The following is a 20160-nucleotide window of genomic DNA, read 5'->3' on the forward strand; positions in this document are numbered from 1 at the left end:
GAGTGGGTCTTTAAATTTTGAAATAAGTCTATTAAGTCTAATAGTAGATTAAATGATATGTTACAGCTGTCATTTTTATGTTACACACCCTAAAGTGCTTCCACCTTAAGTTTGTTTGCAAGCAATTGCAGCTTCTAGATAGCTTTTAGAGATAGTGGACTCTTATAGGTACCTGGGTGTTCACCTGAATAATAAACTGGACTGGAGCCACAACACTGATGCTCTTTACAGGAAGGGTCAGAGCAGACTCTACCTGCTGAGGCGGCCGAGGTCATTTGGAGTCCAGGGAGCGCTTTTAAAGACCTTCTATGACTCTGTGGTGGCATCTGTCATTTTTTACAGTGTTGTATGTTGGAGCAGCAGTTTATCGGCAGCTGAGAGGAAGAGGTTGGATAAACTCATCAGGAAGGCCAGCTCTGTTCTGGGATGCACCCTGGACCCAGTGCAGGTGGTGGGAGACAGAAGGACTCTGGCCAAAATAACATCTCTGATGGACAGAGTCTCCCACCCCATGCATGTAAATGCTGCTGAACTGCAGAGCTCCTTCAGTGACAGACCGCTGCATCCTAGATGCATGAATGAATGTTTCTGCAGATCCTTCCTTCCTGCAGCTGTCAGACTGTACAATCAAAACTGTTCCCAACAAACAGATGTTTACATCTGCATATAACTGCAATAAGTTAATTAACTGATGTCATCAGGTAGTGCACAAATATCATTGGGTGTTTTGACCTTGAACTACAACGCCCTCACATTGGCAGGTCGACAATGATAACCACTCACTGCCCATCTTCTCCTGATCCCCAGCTGCCCTGCTCCCTCCTACTCATAGCCAACAAGAGGCTCAAAAGCCTCCCCCAAACTATTGATGGCTGCCTTCCTATTTCTTTGTGTTAACCCAAGGGCTGTGAGTAGGTTCCAACAGACTGTGCAGATAACCCACTGCATCCTACTTCACCTGGGAATACCCAGCCCTGCCACCTTCTGTCCCTACAGTCTATCCTGGTACTTAATGGCTTTCCTTGCTGTACCTTCAACACATCCACCATCCATGGGATGGTCAGTTCTAATAGGACAATCCTTTTAGCCTCTTGTGACTAAATAATCACATCAGGCTTAAGTAAATTTTGCATTCATGTATTCATAATGAATAATGAGTCATAAGACTTGGCCAGGCATTTTATTGGGTGTTCATCGATCAATGGGATGGTTTCCTCCTAGATTTGGAGCTGGAACTTGTTTGTAACTGTATCACTCTTGATCAGCAAGATTCTTAACTTGTTAGGGCGATCCGATACGGTGCAGTTACCATACCAGACAGTGATGCAGCTGCTCAGGAAACTCTCGATAGTCCCTCTGTAGAAGGTGGTGAGAATGGATTGTGGGAGGTGGGCTTTTCTCAGCTTCCGCAGGAAGTAGAGATGCTGTTGGGCCTTCTGGGCTGGTGTTGAGGGACCAGGTGGTTCTCTGCCAGGCGGACATCGATGTTATGTGGACAGTGATCTCTCGGAACTCTCCTGAAGTCAACAATCATCTTTTGTTTTGTCCACGTTCAGAGACAGGTTGTTGACTCTACACTAGTCCGTTAGCTGTTGCACCTCCTCTCTGTATGCTGACTCATCGTTCTTGCTGATGAGACCCACCCCAGTCGTGTCATCGGTGAACTTGATGATGTGGTTCAAACTGTTCGAACTCTGAAAAGAGTTTTCCTCACATCAGCAGAGGTCAGACAGAGAACCTGGTAGTTGTGAGGAGGGTGGACATCCTCACCAACATGTTATTCTGAGTGTCAAACCGTGTATAGATGTTGTTCAGTGCATCTGGTAGGCAGGTGTTGTCTTCCTATAGTTGCTGATGGCCTGGATGCTCTGCCACATGTGCTATGTGTCGCTGTTGTCCTGGAAGTGGCTGTGGATTCATCTGCCATGCATAGGCTTTGCGGCTCTGATGGCTTGAGACAGTTTGGCCCTCGCTGTTCCCAGGGCCGCCTTGTCGCCTGCTCTAAAGGGGGAGTCTCGAGTGTTTAGCAGCTCACCCACTTCTGCTGTCATCCACAGTTTCTGGTTGGAGTGTGTTATGATAGTCTTGGAGACAGTGACCCAATCGATGCACTTGCTGATGTAGCTGGTCACACATGATGTGTACTCCTCCAAGCTGGTGTGGTGGCCATTTGTTGCAGCCTCCCTGAACATGTCTTAGTCAGTATACTCAAAACAGTCCTGAAGAGGAGAGAGCTCCTGCAGGTCAGGTTCTCACCTGTCTCAGAACCGGTTTGCAGCATCTGAGGAGCGTGCTGTATGCCAGAATTAGCATAACAGACAAGTAGTCTGAGTATCTGAGGTGGGGGTGGGGCTTCACTCTCTATGCGCTGGGAATGTTTGTGTAAATAAGATCCAGCGCGTTTTCTCCCCTTGTCCACATGTTGATGGAATGTTAGGAGCACTGACTTGAGATCGATGATGAGCTGATGAAAACCACTGCCATGGCTTGTGCCTGTATATAAGGACCATGAGTGCCTGTTGCATTTGTCAAAGAAAGAACTGGATATAATGAGAGACATGGGTGTTATTGAACTTTCCACTAGAGAGTTGAGTGGACCCATCAACGTGGTCCCCAAGAAGGATGGCACGCTGAGGTTCTGTTTAGACTTCAGAAAGGTCAATGGGGTCAGCAGGCTGGAATTCCCATGCCCAGAGATGATGACCTTGTTGAGAGAGTTGGCGGTGCCAGCTTGATTAGCACAATGGACCTGTGCAAGGTTTATTGGGAGGTTCTGCTGACTGAGGAGAGCAACGAAATAACAGCTTTCAGAAACGCTTTTGGGCATATTCAGTTTACTGTCCTTTCCGTTTGCCTACGTGGGGCCCCAGCAACATTTCAGCTCCTCGTTGGCACAGAATCCTATGCTGATGCTTATCTCGACGATGTTGTGATCTACATTGCCAGCTGAGAGGATCATCTGGTCCACCTGAAGGAGATGCTGCAACGGATTAAGGATGCAGGCCTTACCATTCGCCCTGAAAGTGTACCCTGGTCAAGCAGGACTTCCAATATCTGGAGTTTTTGCTTGGGAAAGGCATGACCAGGCCTCAGGTGGGGAAGGTTGATACCATCATGTCAGCTGAGAAGCCAAGAACAAAGGCCCAAGTCATTTCTGGGTCTTGTTGGTTGGTACAGGAGGTTCATTCCTGAATTTTCTTCACTCTCAGTCCCGATTACTGACTTGATGGGGAAAAACCATTCTAACAGGGTAGAGAGGACAATGGAATGCAAAGAGCCTTTTCAGGCCCTGAAGACAGCACTGCAGGAGCTTATACTAAAAAGCCCCGACTTCCCTCAGACATTTACTGTCCAGACTATGTCCAGTCTGTCCTGTATATCAGCAGGAAGCTCAATAAACATGAAGTTTGGTATTCCAGTGTGGAAAAGGAATGTCTTGCTATAAAGTGGGCCTTGTTACGCTATTACCTTTTGGGACCATCAGGCACTGTCCTGGCTGAAAAACATGAGGGACACCAATTCCAGGACAACAAGGTGGTTTGTGGCCATGAAGCCATTTCACTCTGACATACTCATCAAGAAGGGAAAAGATAACTGCACAGTGGACTACCTTTCCAGGACACCACAGGAGGCGTCTCTAGGGGTGGGAGGGGAAAATCTTATGTGGTTTCTAGAGAACTAAGACTGCATATAGCCTACAGCATAGTAGAATGGTAATTTCTATTGTTTTATTACCTCCAGCTGGCAAAATAGTTGAGTTGTTGCTTTAGTTTTGAATGTGATGCCAATGCTACTGTGGACCCGAGGTGGGACTGAGTCAAGTCATGAGTCAAGTCTCAAGTCAAGATAGGCATCTCTTAAGTGAAGTCCTTTCAAGTCTTTTTTTTTTTATCAGTGTTTCAATTATATGTTAAATGTAAATAATAGACCGTGTGTGTGTGTGTGTCTGTATTTATCTTAACACATGATGAAACATCTGCAACTGAACTTTCAAAATATACACAAAGTAATTCTGAAATTGTACCTCTATATTGTACAGCTCAACTAAACTTAGCTGCAGGAATATTCTTCCTTTAAACTATAATTTCACAGAATAAACATTCAATGAAAACAGTACAATCAAAGAATCAGAGTAAATGTATGCCCGCTCTCTCATCTGGTCTCTGTGTGTGAACATGTGTTTGTATATTTTCATGTGTAAGTGACACAGAAAAACAAAGCAAATATATGAACTGAACAATGGTCAGGAATGTACACTTTGCAAAAAATCTAACTAGTCAAAAGTCTTTCAGTTATTTGTGCACGATGAGGCTGTAGAATGATGCCACCATCGCTGAAAACTCGCTCCCCTGGAACACTACATGCAGGCACTGCGTTTACATTTTCATACAGCCAGTCCATCATTTCTTTTTACACAAATTCTTTTCATTTAACAGCATGTATTAATGGTATAGTGAATTGCTATGGAACAGAAAGTTGTTATTTGGCTTGGAAAGGGTCATGAAACTTTGCTATGGACACATTTGTGCATAAATGTGCATATGAATGTTTCACACACAAAGTAGTGATTCATCAAGGTTTTCATACCTTAATTTTTATTCTTAAATTATCATATTTAGAAGTTCCATTTTGTCACACTGTCAGGCTCAACTCTCAAAACCTGAAACCATTAGTGATGTACTAGCAGTGCAATGTTTGTGAATGTGGCCCAATGATCCCAAACACCCTGCCAATGGAGTCAAAGCATGTCTGGATAGAAAACAATGGGACACTATCAGTCATGGATTGGCCTCCTCAGAACTCTGACCTTAATATAAATGAAACAGTATAGGATTGTCTTGACAGAGAACAAAACAAAAAGGCAGCAAATACTTAAAGTGCTTTGCAATGTCCTTTAAGGAGCTTAGAAAACTATTCTTCAAGACAACTGAAAGGAATTACAAAAATCCGTCATCCATCCGTCTTCTTCCGCTTATCCTGGGCTGGGTCACGGGAGCAGCAGCCTTAGCAGAGAAGCCCAGACCTCCCTCTCCCCGGCCACCTCATCCAGCTTGTCCGGGGGAATACCAGGGCCTTCCAAGGCCAGCTGAAGGATATAATCTCTCCAGCGTGTTCTGGGTCTGCCTTGGGCCTTCTCCTGGTGGGACATGCCCAGAAGACCTCATCTAGGAGGCATCCTTGTTAGATGCCCAAATCACCTCAACTGGCTTCTTTCGATGTGGAGGAGCTGTGGCTCTACTCTGAGCCCCTCCTGGATGGCTGAGCTCCTCACGCTATCTTTAAGGGACAGGCCAGGCACCCTAATTTCCGCTGCTTGTATCTATGATCTTGTTTTTTCGGTCACTATCCACAACTTGTGGGCACCTTCAATAATGGTAGGAACGTAGATCGTCGTCCGCATATCAATCTCTCGCTCCCTTTTCCTGTCACTCGTGAACAAGACCCCGAGATACTCTAATTCTAAGCAAATAGATGGACCAATTCAATTCAATTCAATTTTATTTATACAGCGCCAAATCACAACAACAGTCGCCTCAAGGCGCTTTATATTGTAAGGTAGACCCTAGAATAATACATACAGAGAAAAACCCAACAATCATATGACCCCCTATGAGCAAGCACTTTGGCGACAGTGGGAAGGAAAAACTCCCTTTTAACAGGAAGAAACCTCCGGCAGAACCAGGCTCAGGGAGGGGCGGGGCCATCTGCTGTGACCGGTTGGAGTGAGAGAAGGACAGGATAGGATAGAAGACATGCTGTGGAAGAGAAACAGAGATTAATAACAAGTACGATTTAATGCAGAGAGGCCTATTAGCACATAGTGAGTGAAAAAGGTGACTGAAAAGGAAAAATTCAATGCATCATGGGAGTCCCCCAGCAGCTTATGCCTATTGCAGCATAACTAAGGGAGGATTCAGGGTCACCTGGTCCTGCCCTAACTATATGCTTTAGCAAAAGGAAAGTTTTAAGCCTAATCTTGAAAGTAGAGACTTGGTTCCATAGAAGAGGGGCCTGAAAACTGAAGGCTCTCCCTCCCATTCTACTTTTAAATACTCTAGGAACAACAAGTAGGCCTGCAGTGCGAGGACGAAGTGCTCTAATAGGGTGATATGGTACTACAAGGTCATTAAGATAAGATGGGGCCTGATTATTTAAGACCTTGTATGTGAGGAGCAGGATTTTGAATTCAATTCTGGATTTAACAGGAAGCCAATGAAGGGAAGCCAAAACAGGAGAAATATGCTCTCTCTTTCTAGTCCCTGTCAGTACTCTTGCTGCAGCATTTTGGATTAGCTGAAGGCTTTTCAGTGAGTTTTTTGGACATCCTGATAATAATGAATTGCAGTAGTCCAGCCTGGAAGTAATAAATGCATGAACTAGTTTTTCAGCATCACTCTGAGACAGGATATTTCTAATTTTAGAGATGTTGCGTAAATGGAAGAAAGCAGTCTTACATATTTGTTTAATATGTGCGTTGAAGGACATATCCTGGTCAAAAATGACTCCAAGGTTCCTCACAGTGTTACTGGAGGCCAAGGTAATGCCATCCAGAGTAAGAATCTGGTTAGATACCATATTTCTAAGCTTTTCAGCGCCGAGTACAATGACCTCAGTTTTATCTGAATTAAGAAGCAGAAAGTTAGTGGCCATCCAAGTCTTTATGTCTTTAAGACATTCCTGCAGTTTAACTAATTGGTGTGTGTTATCTGGCTTCATGGATAGATAGAGCTGGGTGTCATCTGCATAGCAGTGAAAATGTATGCTATGTCTTCTAATGATACTGCCTAAGGGAAGCATGTATAATGTAAACACTGAACCCTGTGGAACTCCATAATTAACCTCAGTGTGTGAAGAGGACTCTCCATTTACATGAACAAATTGGAGTCTATTAGATAAATATGATACAAACCACTGCAGCACAGTACCTGTAATACCTACAGCATGTTCTAATCGCTCTAATAGAATATTATGGTCAACAGACCTCGAACGCCGCACTGAGGTCTAGCAGGACAAGCACAGAGATGAGTCCACTGTCAGAGGCCATAAGAAGATCATTTGTAACCTTCACTAAAGCTGCTTCTGTGCTGTGATGAGCTCTGAAACCTGACTGAACCACAACACATTTTGTTTGTTAAATGCAGCTATTTCTGTATGCTTTGTCCGACAACAAAGACATTTGGAAAATTCATTCTGAGGTGAAAATATTCAGAAATTTCACAATAGTGTGGGTATCGAGTATTTAAGCAGAGAACTCAGGTGTTTGACAGAGCAGGATCAGGTCAGTGCAGCTGAGTGCACTTGACATTAATTTTGGTTTAAGTCCATTATGCTTATTTGCACCAAGTTAACTTTGGAGTTAACAGCATCTGTCTCCTGCCCTTCTTCAGCCACTTTGGCCAAGCTTTCTCACAATGCTTGATACCAAGATTATATTTGAGAACAAGTAGCAAAACCCCTGTTGTAATAATAAACACCAATACGAATGTGGTTTGCTGCATTTCTCCAAAACAAAACAAAACAAAACAAAACAAAACAAACAAAAAAACCCCACAAACGAACAGACATAAAGATAAAAGTTGTAGTATTCAAAATATTTAACAAATCACATTGTGTTTTATCTCTTTATTTGCAAAAATGCAAATCTCTTATAAGGCACTTTGTTACACTTTGAACAAGTCATGAATGACTCAAATGTTTGGATGTCAATGACTTTGTGGATCAGGCTTCTAAACATTTTGAAGATGAAGAAATTCATGTGTGATCCTACTGCTCTTAAAATAAAATATTTCACAGTGACATTCACACAAGGTAGGCACAAGAATTATTCTGAACATGTCACACATATTTTTACAGATACTGTAAATGTGAGATATGTCTAAAGTGTGGTAAAGGACCTTGTTTGCATTGATTTGAAATATTTTTAACAGCACAAGTCACAAGACCAATTTTTTACATTGAACATTTTAGACATTAAACACCTGTGGTCACATTTTGAAAGCTCTGCATAAGTACTTTGGTATGCAGGATAGTGCATTGTTTTGTAAAACATACACACAAATCCATCAGTGGCTGTAAGTCTCTAACAACCAAGATTAAATGTGGTTTTACCCTCATACATTTGGAGGCACCAAGGAGCAATGTTTTCTTCTTTTTGCAGCATGAAGACACACTTTGAAGAAGGGTTTCCTTAAAATAAACAATAGTCCTAGGCCCAGTAACTGGCCTGCACAGGTATGGTCATCACATGATAGGGTCAATCCTTTCGATATAACCAAGTCAATTTGCCACACCAGTTGGGAAGTAGATGTTTCTTTAGTGTCTACTCAATAGCATCAGGTCTGGTGGCCACGTAGACAAAGACGATGATAAGTAAGACCACTACAGCTAGTGTGGGCAGGACTACAGTAGCAACCTGCTGACGGGCTTCCTGCATTGCCTGTTTGCGCTCCTTCTTGTCCTTAGAGGTTTCTTTCTTCGGCTTGCCTTTAAGCTGCCTCATTACGACCAAGTGATGATTTGTCTTGCTGTGCTCACTGGAACCTGGGGAAGCATACAATAGTCAGCATTAAGTTTTAGCATTAATATTTCTGTTACTTATCCTGAAACCCTTTTCTATGCAGTTCGTTTGTAGTACTAAAACACACACACTTGTTGTAAATTACATGGTGGCACAAAGGAGTAATAGAAATGAGTTCACACCTAGTTGTTATAAGTCTCAGTTTCAAAAGTAAGCAGACAAAAATGATACTGATATAGCAGTCTCAAGAGTTAGCAAGGACCGGAAACGATTCCACACTGTCCAGTAATGGCTGACAAAGGGTTCAAGCCAAGTCCCTTATGTGATCCTCCACCATTATGACAATGTCTATTTCTTCCATTTCAATTCGACAAGCGAACTCAATTCAGTTACATTTTTATGTCAGTCACAACATCTGATCAAGGTGCCTTTACCTTGAAGTTAAAAACCTAAAATATTAGATGGAAAACCTCAATGATCAAATTATTCCTTGTTGCATCCCCTTTAACCTCCTAGGACCTGGCGTCCACATATGTGGACATCCCATTTTGGGTTATTTAGATTTTAAACGAATATCCTCATATGTGGCTCTCGTTTTTCTTAGAAACAAAAATCAGGTAAAAAATAAATAAATCTGGTAATTCTTTGCTTTTTCATTCATCGTGTCCCAAAATGCCCAAATATCAAAGAGAAATTAAAAATGTATGCTGTGGAAAAATTTGGGTCTTAGGAGGTTAAAGAAATAGAGCTCGGTAGATTTGGGTTTAGGAAGGGGCATCCACCTGCTGTGACATGTAACACACAAGAACTTTCCATTTTCTTCAGTTTCAGGACAAATGCTTACAACAATAACACGTATTTATGACATTTACAAATGATTTACAGTCCATGTTTACCTTTTCTTATTACAGTGAGGCTCACAGTTTTTGAACAGCAAAGGTTAAAATATCAATACTACAGTCTAAATATCAGGAGAGCAAATCAATATGCTTTCACGGTTTTTAGTTATTTAGATTTTTCTTAAGTTATAAATTTGTTTTCAAGTTATTGCATTCACAGGATTACTAGAAAACTTCTCTGTCCTCCAACCTCTGTCCTTGAGGCTGAGGTCCCTAAGATTTAAACCTGTTAGAGATTTTTAGTAGATAAACCTATAGCATTAACTTCTCCTTGACTTATCGCATTCATAGGATTTTCAGAAAACTTGAACTCTGACCCAGACCTTGAGGTCGAGGTCACTAAGACTCAAACTCGTCTGAGATTTTTAGTTAATACACCTATGGTATCATTTGAAATTCCTATGTTGCTTTGTTCTCGAGTTATCGCATTCCCAAACTTGGGTGTCCACATTGGCCATCTGCCTACCTGCCCACCTGGCAGGGTGATGACAATACCCAATCAGCCTTTTTGAAACTGAGGGATAAAAACCAAATAAACCTATTAGAGAGAGACAGAATACCTATTAAGCTCTACTTATAAAGCGCTATACAAATACAGGCCATTTACCATTTACTTGTACACATTTGCCAATATTATTATTATTATTATTATTATTATTATTATTATTATTATTATGATGAATTGCAAATTATACGTTCTTCTCTTTTAATATTATTATTGGTGCTATGTACTATGTTTTAGCATTGTTCATTGGTCAAAGTAGAGTCACTAATTAACCTTATTAGGTCTCTCTTTGAAAAAGAGATTTTAATCTCAGTGAGACCATTACCTGGAGAAATTCTTAACTAACAATAAAGCACTACTCCACAATCATTACCATCTATATTGCTACAAAAGAATACACTGCAAGCTTCAAATCAAATTCACCCAGGTGAATTTAAAAACAACCTTTACTGCACCGAGATTCAAACAAACCAAGCAGGTATGTTCTACATAAAGCAAGTTTCACGAGTGTATTAAAAATAAAAAATAAAAAAAATAATAAAAATCAGAGGTAAGGGAAACAGCAGTTTGGAGGGCAAGAAATGTTCAGGCGCTGACGTTCAAGATACACTTTCATTAACAGTCTCCAGCATGCAGAAATACAAAAAAAGATTCCGAAGCAGTCTGACCTTCGACAGTCGCCCCCATGCTATATTTACTAGGGTTAGGGTAAAAGTAGCACCTGAATTATGAGTATCGCGGCACAGTGTATTCATATCAAGCTAACGTTACACTTCGTAACATTAGTTCCACACTGAGAAGGTGCTGACTTCACAAGGGACTGCGTTAAATACAGGAGTTTTCTAGTCTTCCCATTTTCTCTTAGACTGTATTACGTACTGTCGAGGAGGTTACGGTTTTGTATCCGGTGCCTTTCAGTGACAGTAGTTAGTATAGTAGTTAGTTCTAACTTTAGGAAGCGTGAGCTTCATCGATGACAAAATACTGCTGACGATTCAGCAGCACTGAGTTACTTTATTATTAGCAGTGAGTTACAAGTAACTGTCCTGAGTTGGGACAGTTTCTGTTGGCCAGCATATTTCTACAGGACTCGTAATAGTCGGGTTCGTTATAGCAGAGAATCACAGTGTGAAAGAATAGTTACAAACCTTGTCGTCACGGATCTCGACGTGGCAGTCCGTGGAACACTTGGTGAAATACTACTGTTAAAAGGTTAGCGTGTAAATAAGGAAACTTCCGCCACCGACCTTCAAAATAAAATACTACATAAAACTTTTTGTGCCAAAATCTACCAAAAAGTGTCTAATACTAAGTCTAAGTCTAAGTCTAATACCTTTACTTATATTACTTATATTAGTAAATACTGTAGTGAACAGAGGTTGAACATGTTATAGTGTGTGTAGGTTCTCAGTCGTCCAGTTCATAAGATAAGATAAGATAAGATAAGATAAGATAACCTTTATTAGTCCCACACGTGGGAAATTTGTTTTGTCACAGCAGGAAGTGGACAGTGCAAAAGTTATGAAGCAAAAATTAGAATACAATAAGAATAAATACAGTACACAACTGTACAGACTAGAATAAAATAAAATACTATATACAGTAGAATAAAATAGAATAAAATATACAATAAGATAAAAATAGAATACAAATGCTATATACAACTGAGTAAAAATACAACAATGTCAGAAAAGATTATTGCACTTAGTGTTCATGGTAATCTAAGGAGCTTGGAAAGAAAAGCAACGGCTTCTTTAGGTGTCTTGAAGACGCTTCACCTCTCATCCAAGAAGATTCTTCAGTTCTAAGAGCAAATGGTGGAGAGTCCCACAAGTGCTTAAATACCCAGGATTCTCTACCAATTTCTACCAACCATATGTCACAAACCTGTCAAAATAGACCACAAAACTCTCAAAGTTGCACATAAGTCCCAATTATTAAATCTCAAAACAACCACTGTGCATTAACAGGTGTTCTTACAAATGTAAATAATGCTTTATCTAAATATATGGATCACAATTTGAGCAATTGCTTAACATTGTAATTCCAATATATAAACACTCTAGTATAGGTATATAGTGTATACAAGTACATATGATTTCACGGTATATATATCATAAAAAAATTCTGTTAAATTTCGGGGGCCTACTCTAAATAAATGATGTTGGCCACAGAGTGGCCTTTTGTTTACTGTGATTCTCACAGTTGAGCTTTTATGTCTTTGAAGTGCAGTTTTCTTTTGTGCCGCGGTTTGTGATAAGTTTGAGGATTTACTTGTGTGGTGTTTGGGTTCTGTGAGTAGGGAAAACCACTGTTAATTGCAGATTGCTTATCAAGGCCGGGTTGAATTTTTTTTTATTAAGGATGTTTTATAAATTTTAATGATTGTTATTCTAATTCAAAAGTTTCAAGTTTTAAAAGCATTTGACTGATAATCCTGATTTTCTGAACAGCGGACCAGACCAGTTTAAGAAAGTAAGTGGCAGTGGTACGCATACTAAAGACAAAAAACCCTAAGTTTTATTACAATCAATAAAGTCTTTCTTGGTCACTTAAAGTGTGTTTATAGAAATGTGATGTTATATATTTCTGCTGCGTTCTTGGATAGATCGCTTTTTAATGTCAGTGACACTTTTTACCTGAACAAATAAAGGACATATAAGATAAGATAAGATAAGATAAGATAAGATAAGATAAGATAAGACTTTATTGATCCCACAACGGGGAAATTTTTGCGTCACCTCAGCTCAGGTACAGATATCAGAAGGAAATACAAATATACAAATAAGTACACTCAATGAAAAAAAGTAAGATAATACACTATATACAATGGCAGCATACACAGTATGTGATTATGGATATGGTTGGAAATATGGAAGACATAAACTATATAGCTTGATATAGCTATTGTACCACTACTATTCCTATTTATAGACATGTACAAATATATATATAAATATATATATAAGTCACTTTGCCAAAAACTGATTCTATTTTGTGTCAGGAATGTTCTTTCTGGCTCAAAACGAATATCATTAGACCAAGAAAAACAGGCATTTCTCTTGTGTGAGATGCAGGCCATCTTCTTTAAGTCTGCTCAGGACCTCATCCATTTGAGGTGCATCCTCAGGACCACCGACGAGCATGTTGTCCAGGAATCAGTTGGTAGCAATTGGTCCAGTTGGAGCAATTGACCTAGCGAAGCAAACAAGTCCTCAGTGTGTGGAATTGGATACTTATCCACACAGATCTGTGGGTTTAGAAGATTTTGAGCATACGGCACGTTACGTGGTGGGCAGAATTTGGGTACAGTGGGTCTTAGAGGCAGTTCGGCTTTAACCCCTTTCATTTTTCCTAGCTTTTTAGAGAAAACAGCTGCATGCCTCTTTAACACAGTCTGTAACTTGTCTTTTTTTCTTTGCTCTTTGCATGGGACATCTTTAAGTATTTCCAATTCAATTTAATAACTTTCAACGACTTCCTAACAAACAGCAGTTTAAACACATTAAATCAGGAAGTAAAGACAAATGAATGATTTAGTTCAACAAATGCTCCAGTGAGCTATTGAGGTCCACTAAAGCTATGCAGTTTTCAATTGACTTCAGTTCAATTCAATTCAATTCAATTTTATTTATACAGCACCAAACCAACAGTTGCCTCAAGGCGCTTTATATTGTTAGGTAGACCCTACAATAATACATACAGAGAAAAACCCAACAAGCAAATTACCCCCTATGAGCAAGCACTTTGGCGACAGGGGGAGGGAAAATCACCCTTTTAACAGGAAGAAACCTCTGGAAGAACCAGGCTCAGGGAGGAGCAGCCATCTGCTGCGACCGATTGGGGTGAGAGAAGGAAGACAAGATTAAAGACATGCTGTAAAAGAGAGCCATAGATTAATAACAAGTATGATTCAATGCAGAGAGGTCTATATAGTAATTGAGAAAGGTGACTGAAGAAGAAATACCCAATGCATCATGGGAATCTCCCAGCAGCCTGCACCTGAATCCTCCCATATGCTTTAATAAAACGGAAAGTTTTAAGCCTAACCTTAAAAGTAGAGACTTTCTGTCTCCTGAATCCAAACTGGAAGCTGGTTCCATAGAAGAGGGGCCTGAAAACTGAAGGCTCTCCCTCCCATTCTACTTGTAAATACTCTAGGAACAACAAGTAGGCCTGCAGTGCAAGGACGAAGTGCTCTAATGGGGTGATATGTTACTACAAGGTCATTAAGATAAGATGGGGAATGATTACTTAAGACTTTAATGTGAGGACCAGGATTTTGAATTCAATTCTTGATTTAACCGGGAGTACTCTTGCTGCAGCATTTTAGATTAACTGAAGGCATTTCAGTGAGTTTTTAGGACATCCTGATAATAATGAATTACAATAGTCCAGCATTTATCGGAATTTAGGAGCAGAAAATTAGAGGTCATCCAAGTCTTTATGTTTTTAAGACATGAGAATTATACCAGGGAGTCAAGTACTTCTGATTTGAGGCTCTCTTTTTCACAGGAGCTACAGTATCCAGTGTCATACATAGTAAGGAGGCAAAATTATTAACAAGATAATCGACCTCTGTTGGAGTAGTGTTCATGTAGCCGCTCTGCTCTGTGTTGGTACAGGGCATTGAAGATGATAACAGTGGGGGAATTATAGTCTTAAACTTAGTTACAGCACTTTCCGAAAGACATCTACTGTGATGAAGTCTACTCACCACTGCTGTATAATCAATTACTGTAAATGTAACTGTTATCCGGAAATGACCGGACAAGAGAGAGTTTTCAGGAAACACTGTTAAATGTTCAGTTTCTATGTGTAGCAGAGTGAATATTGTATTTTAATACTGGCTTATTGATCCTGCTACTACCACAATCACATTAGATGGAGCTGCTATAAATAGCAGCTGCCATCTGAGCATCCCTGACTGGTTCACTTGTTGCCGTACACTTCGATCAGCCTTCGGTCACCTGCCTTCCCTGGCTGTTACAGGTATGTCACTGCTGCCTCAGCCTGAATTGGCTACACTTTTTGTTGATTGGTGTTACTCATGTTTTGTAGTGATCACCTGCGGATTATTTTCCCAAAGCCTCACATCGATTGCTGGTATGTTTTTTTATTATTATTATTATTTTTGTACGATCTACTGTACAATATAAAGCCTCTTGAGGCGACTGTTGTTGTGATTTGGCGCTATATAATAAAATTGAATTGAATTGAAATTTTTACTTCGTGCCATATGTTTATTATTTTACTTGGTGGTAAATGAGTGTGTTTATAGGTCGTAGAAATCTATTAGCCACTTTGTTTACAAATTGGGCAACACAGTTTGACAGATTAGTAACTCTGATTTGTTACGAAAAGGATAAGCGGAAGCGAATGGATGGATGGATGGATTAATTTAATTTGAAATTGTATTCCGTCTTTCTTTAAATTTAGCTCTTGAATGCTTTCAGTTTCACTTTGCACCATTCAATTTCAGTTTTTAAATTCAGTTTTTTCTGGGTCCTTCGTGAAAGCCGCAGAGTGCCGGTTAATAGAGCTACGTTATACCTGAGGACCCAGTGCTACAGAGATGTGCGATACCATGGATTTCTTTTCCGATCCAATACCAAGTAAAATTCAGGGTGGTATCGACGATACTGATCCGATACAATACTTTGTACAAACTTAATGTGTTATTGTATTTCAAATTATTGCCTCATAATGATTACAGGGCATCAGATTACTCGTTCTTGTTGTTTAATTATGAAGAATTATCATATAGAAATAAAAAAACCCTTGAAGTTGTGTGTTAATTGACGCTGTTTGAACACGCATATCTTGTCATTTAACATGTATATACTTGCCTCAACTTTTCAACAAAAACATTCAACATTCACACTTTCCCTCATTCACAGTAGTGCTGTGCCACACTACAAATTCTGGTATCAATCCAATACCAAGTAAATACAGGCCCATTATTGCCGATATCAGTACCAATAATTTGAGTTATTCAGGGAGCTAATTGGGGAAGAGTAGTGTGCCATGACCTCATCGGCGTAACTTTTTGCTGAACATTGGGGGGGTGGGGCTCAAGATCTCTGTCTAAATAAATAAATAAATCTGGGTAAATTCCCAGATGATTAAACATGCAACTATATGCTGGTAATACCTGAAATGAGTAAAGAAAATCAACAGCCTATTTATGCAAGATAATTCATAATTTTATTGGGGGTGGGGTGGGGTGGGGGGGGGGGTTGTATTGGTTGGGTGTGATTATTGGGGGGGGGGGGGGGCATAATTTCCATGCTGCATGACCTATGAACTGAATTCTCAATTTGCAATTTCTGAACACATTTTATCACCGTGATTGTTACTCTCCACAAAAATTAGTTAACACAACAAAACACACCTTTGAGCTTTTCATGTGTTTTAAAACTGGGTTTTTGGAGACCTGGAATGTAAATTTTTCTGTCTCCAAAGCACAAAATAGTTTGGACATTTTTCATAGTGCATGTTTGAGGTTTATTTTTTTTCCAAAGAAATAATTAGCACAGTTCAGCAGGCTACGTACTGAACTTGAAGGATAAAAGCAAAGTATTGATCCTCCCAGCCCATTGTTCCTTCAGTGGGCTGGTTTCAGTCATTATGCAATGTACTGTTTATAAGATTGGGGAAACCTGCAGTCAGCTGAGACTGAAGACGTCACTTGGATGAGTGACGAAACGTTTCTCCCACAAAATGCTACGTCCAGATGAACAGAATCAACTTTTGAAGATTTACTTACCTGGATGATTGAGCATGCATGAAGACGATATCGATCCAATCGTGCTAGTATCGATCCGATACCAATACTGGTGTTGGTATTGATACTATCGATATTTGGATCAATCCGCCAACTCTAGACCAGTGGTTCCCAAACTTTTTCCAATCACATACCCCTTGAGACATTTCAGCCTCAGCCACATATGCGCCGCTACCAACGACTCTTAATTAGTGTTTATAAATCAGAGGTGTGGACTCGAGTCACATGACTTGGACTCGAGTCATTAATTTTATGACTTTAGACTTGACTTGAAAAAATGTTCTAAGACTTTTACTTGATTTGGACTTTTACACCAGTGACCTGGGACTTGAATTGGACTTGAACCGGTTTACTTGAAAAGACTTGATATTTCACCCCAAATGTAAAATTTAACACACATATTATATAGAAAGTGTGCACCATTAATTCAATTCATTCATTCATTTATTCCAACCACACTCCGTACATATGTATGCATGAGCTGTAGCACAGCCAATCAAATTAACCAGGTTTTTTTTTAAGAAGAAAAAAAAAAACGCTCAAAAATGCTGCAAGGAGTTATTTTTTTCAGGTACATAAACTATGAAGTAGTCAACAAAAAAACGAAATGCACTATGCAAAACATGCAAGAAGAGAATCACAGACAGAGATGGAACAACTTCCAACTTTGTCCGACAGTTGAAGTTGCATAAAGAACGGTAGGTGGTGCTTCTCTTTTGCTACGATGAGATAGCTGACTTCATCTAACTTTGTGATGTCAACTAACTTTAATGTGTATGATATCTTTGTCATGCTATTTTAAAGCCGGTCCTACAAGCGGATCCAAGAATAACATGCAGCTTATCTCAGCTCCAAGAATAATTTTCACCAACAATTCTAAGTTTAATTGAGCTGCATTTTATAGAGGTGCAATTTCACAATTTGTGTATATTTTCTAAGTTCACTATTTCGTCATGTGTTGAGAAAAAACAGAGATTTAAAAATCACATGGTCTAATATTTACATTTAGCATATAACTGCAACATTCTTTTTTTTTTTCGTTTTTTTTAAAGACTCGAAAGGACTTGAAATTCAAAGTTTCAGACTTGTGACTTTACTCGGACTTTTAAACCAGTGACTTGAGACTTGACTCTGACTTGCCTGACATTACTTGAGACTTGACTTGTGACTTGAGGATAAAGACTTGAGACTTACTTGAGACTTGCAAAACAATGACTTGGTCCCACCTCTGCCAATTAATGATAGGTTTGTAGCTTAAACCTATTCACTGGAACGTTGAAAACAATGTAATTACACAGCAAAGCAAGACACGAGTAGGCAAAGTTCTTCATGTTTGACAAGCGCCGTTCCTTCGCTTAACCTCAGTTGCTCTCGTCCGCTCCCCCGTAACACTGCTCTTTTATTGAGGTTACATGAATATACATAGCTTCATTAACATATGACGTCTACATACAAACAAAGAGTACCTTGCCTGTGCATTGTGTAAGCATGTGTGTGTGTGTGTGTGGGGGGGTCAGAGTGTGACCCCATAAATGACTTCCCTAAACCTGCTGGTCTGGAAGTCCAGCAGTTCATCTAAACAAAAGGCACTTAGACTAAAACAGATATAGATACGTTTATCCTACCATAAAACAATAAGACAAGGTACGACCTCTCCCACGCTCCCAGAGTGCTCTGGAATGCACACAAAGTTTGCAGACTATTAAGGATCAAACCTCTACCAATCTAAAACTAATTATAAAACTCTAAGCATATATAAGTAGATATTTCTAAGCATAAATGACAATCAACAATACAAAACCTGACACACTCCTGTGGTTGTTAGTGACCAAGATGTAAATTGTGTGTGTGTGTTTGTCGTCCTTCAGAATACCAAGCATTATGAGCTTCTGAACTACAGCGAGCATGGCACCACAGTGGATAATGTCCTGTACTCATGCGATTTCTCTGAGAAGACCTCACCATGTCCACCCGGTGGCCTGGTAGCCAAAGTCCAAGGAATCATTCGTAAGTACATCTCCGTCATCTGTTTGGATTGGCTTGAAGGAACCCAGGTCTGTGTGGCCAGTTTGATTTGGACTGCTGATGAGGTCGTCACTCATAGATTTTGTATGAACCTTTTATGAATATTCATCCATCTTCTTCCACTTAGCCACTCATCTGTATGTGTTCTGGTTAAAATGGTTAAAATTTTAATTGTGAAAAAAATCATAACATCATTGCTTCTGTAACTTAAAGGAATACTTTAATTTATACTCTAATACTGAAAAGAATCATTTTTAGTTTGGCTAGAATTTCAGGAAGTGTAGCCCCCCATGTGCTTAATGTCAGTGTCCTGTTTGTTACACTGACACTGCTCCTGTATTGTCTTCACATTAATGGAGCTTACTGTGACACGAGTCTGTACAAACGTCTTTCTCAGACGTCTTTCTCAGACGTCTTTCTCAGACCTGCTGCATTTCTTCTTTGCGTAGGTCGCAGTAAGAAACGGGAAGAGGACGAGGGAGCCAACTCCATGATGGGGTTGTTGCCAGTAGGAGGAGTGACGAGTAGCCAATGTCAGGGTGGTGCTGAGCCGTCTTGTAGCTGCAAAGCGAGTAGCTCCAGTCTAATTGGAGGCAGCGGGGCGGGCTGGGAGGGCACGGCCCTGCTCCACCATGGCAGCTACATCAAACTGGGCTGCCTCCAATTTGTCTTTAGCATCACTGAGTTTGCCAGTAAGCAGCCCAAAGAGGAGCAGGCCACTACACCTGCTGCCAGTTGCACAAGCACCAACACCAGCAGCAGCAGTGTCATCAGCACCTCCCTCACCACCACCGCTAACACCTCCACACCACCACCACCCAGCACTGCCACAACAAGCGGCTTTTCCAACCAGGATGAGGCTGACTCTGAGACTGTACCTCCCCACCAAGTGCCCGTACTGCGTTCTAACTCTGTTCCATAATCCGCACAGGAAGCCCCGCCCTCCCTCTAATTTTGCACCTTCTGTGTCACGATGAAGGGAAAGCTGCACAGCTGGTTGGTCAACAGGGAAAAGTTCTTTTTTGCTTGTTTGTTTTAATGGTTTATATCTTTGCATGAACTTGAAGTATTATTGGCAATCTTTTTTTTTTCCTTTGTAGTATTGAATTCCATACATTCTAATTTATTTTGTAGACTTGTTCTTAGTCTGTACTTTCCGCTGTAGTCCATCTGTAAATACCGTATAGCAGGGGTCGGCAACCCTAGGCACAGTTGGCACGTGAAGGGTTAACTGATGGCACGGCCATAGCTGGACTGGCCATTGGGCATTTGCTCGGTGGCCCGATGATTTTTTAAATTTTTTTTTGTATGCCTAAATACATTAATTTTTTATTAAATTTACATAAAAAATATATTAATTTTGAGTATAATTTCAAACTTTGCATGAAAGAGAATGATATGATGTACTTTGTGTCAAAAGTGTATG

At 40.2% G+C, this 20160-nt stretch overlaps 2 protein-coding genes across 2 annotated transcripts; one reads left to right on the forward strand and one right to left on the reverse strand.

Annotated features, from left to right (window-relative positions):
* Positions 1-7608: 7608 nt before the first annotated feature.
* Positions 7609-11162, reverse strand: smco4 (single-pass membrane protein with coiled-coil domains 4). The gene is made up of 2 exons (XM_085131717.1): positions 11071-11162; positions 7609-8541 (listed from the first exon to the last, which is right to left on the reverse strand). The coding sequence occupies exon 2, from the start codon at positions 8498-8500 to the stop codon at positions 8321-8323; it is 180 nt and encodes a 59-aa protein (XP_084987843.1). The 5' UTR covers positions 8501-8541; positions 11071-11162; the 3' UTR covers positions 7609-8320.
* Positions 11163-13066: 1904 nt separating this feature from the next.
* On the forward strand, positions 13067-19803 carry LOC146504651 (PHD finger protein 12-like). The gene is made up of 3 exons (XM_085184405.1): positions 13067-13228; positions 18578-18716; positions 19184-19803. The coding sequence occupies exons 1-3, from the start codon at positions 13067-13069 to the stop codon at positions 19654-19656; spliced, it is 774 nt and encodes a 257-aa protein (XP_085040531.1). The 3' UTR covers positions 19657-19803.
* The last annotated feature ends 357 nt before the right edge of the window (positions 19804-20160 follow it).

This window comes from Neolamprologus multifasciatus, chromosome 14 (genome assembly GCF_963576455.1).
Source record: "Neolamprologus multifasciatus chromosome 14, fNeoMul1.2, whole genome shotgun sequence".
NCBI classification, from domain to species: domain Eukaryota; kingdom Metazoa; phylum Chordata; class Actinopteri; order Cichliformes; family Cichlidae; genus Neolamprologus; species Neolamprologus multifasciatus.

Coding starts and splice junctions, on each gene's coding strand:
- LOC146504651 (XM_085184405.1), top strand. CDS start 13,067: ATGTTGTCCAGGAATCAGTTGGTAGCAATTGGTCCAGTTGGAGCAATT. Junction 13,229..18,577: donor ACGTGGTGGGCAGAATTTGG/GTACAGTGGGTC, acceptor GTCGTCCTTCAG/AATACCAAGCATTATGAGCT. Junction 18,717..19,183: donor CAAAGTCCAAGGAATCATTC/GTAAGTACATCT, acceptor TTCTTTGCGTAG/GTCGCAGTAAGAAACGGGAA.
- smco4 (XM_085131717.1), bottom strand. CDS start 8,500: ATGAGGCAGCTTAAAGGCAAGCCGAAGAAAGAAACCTCTAAGGACAAG.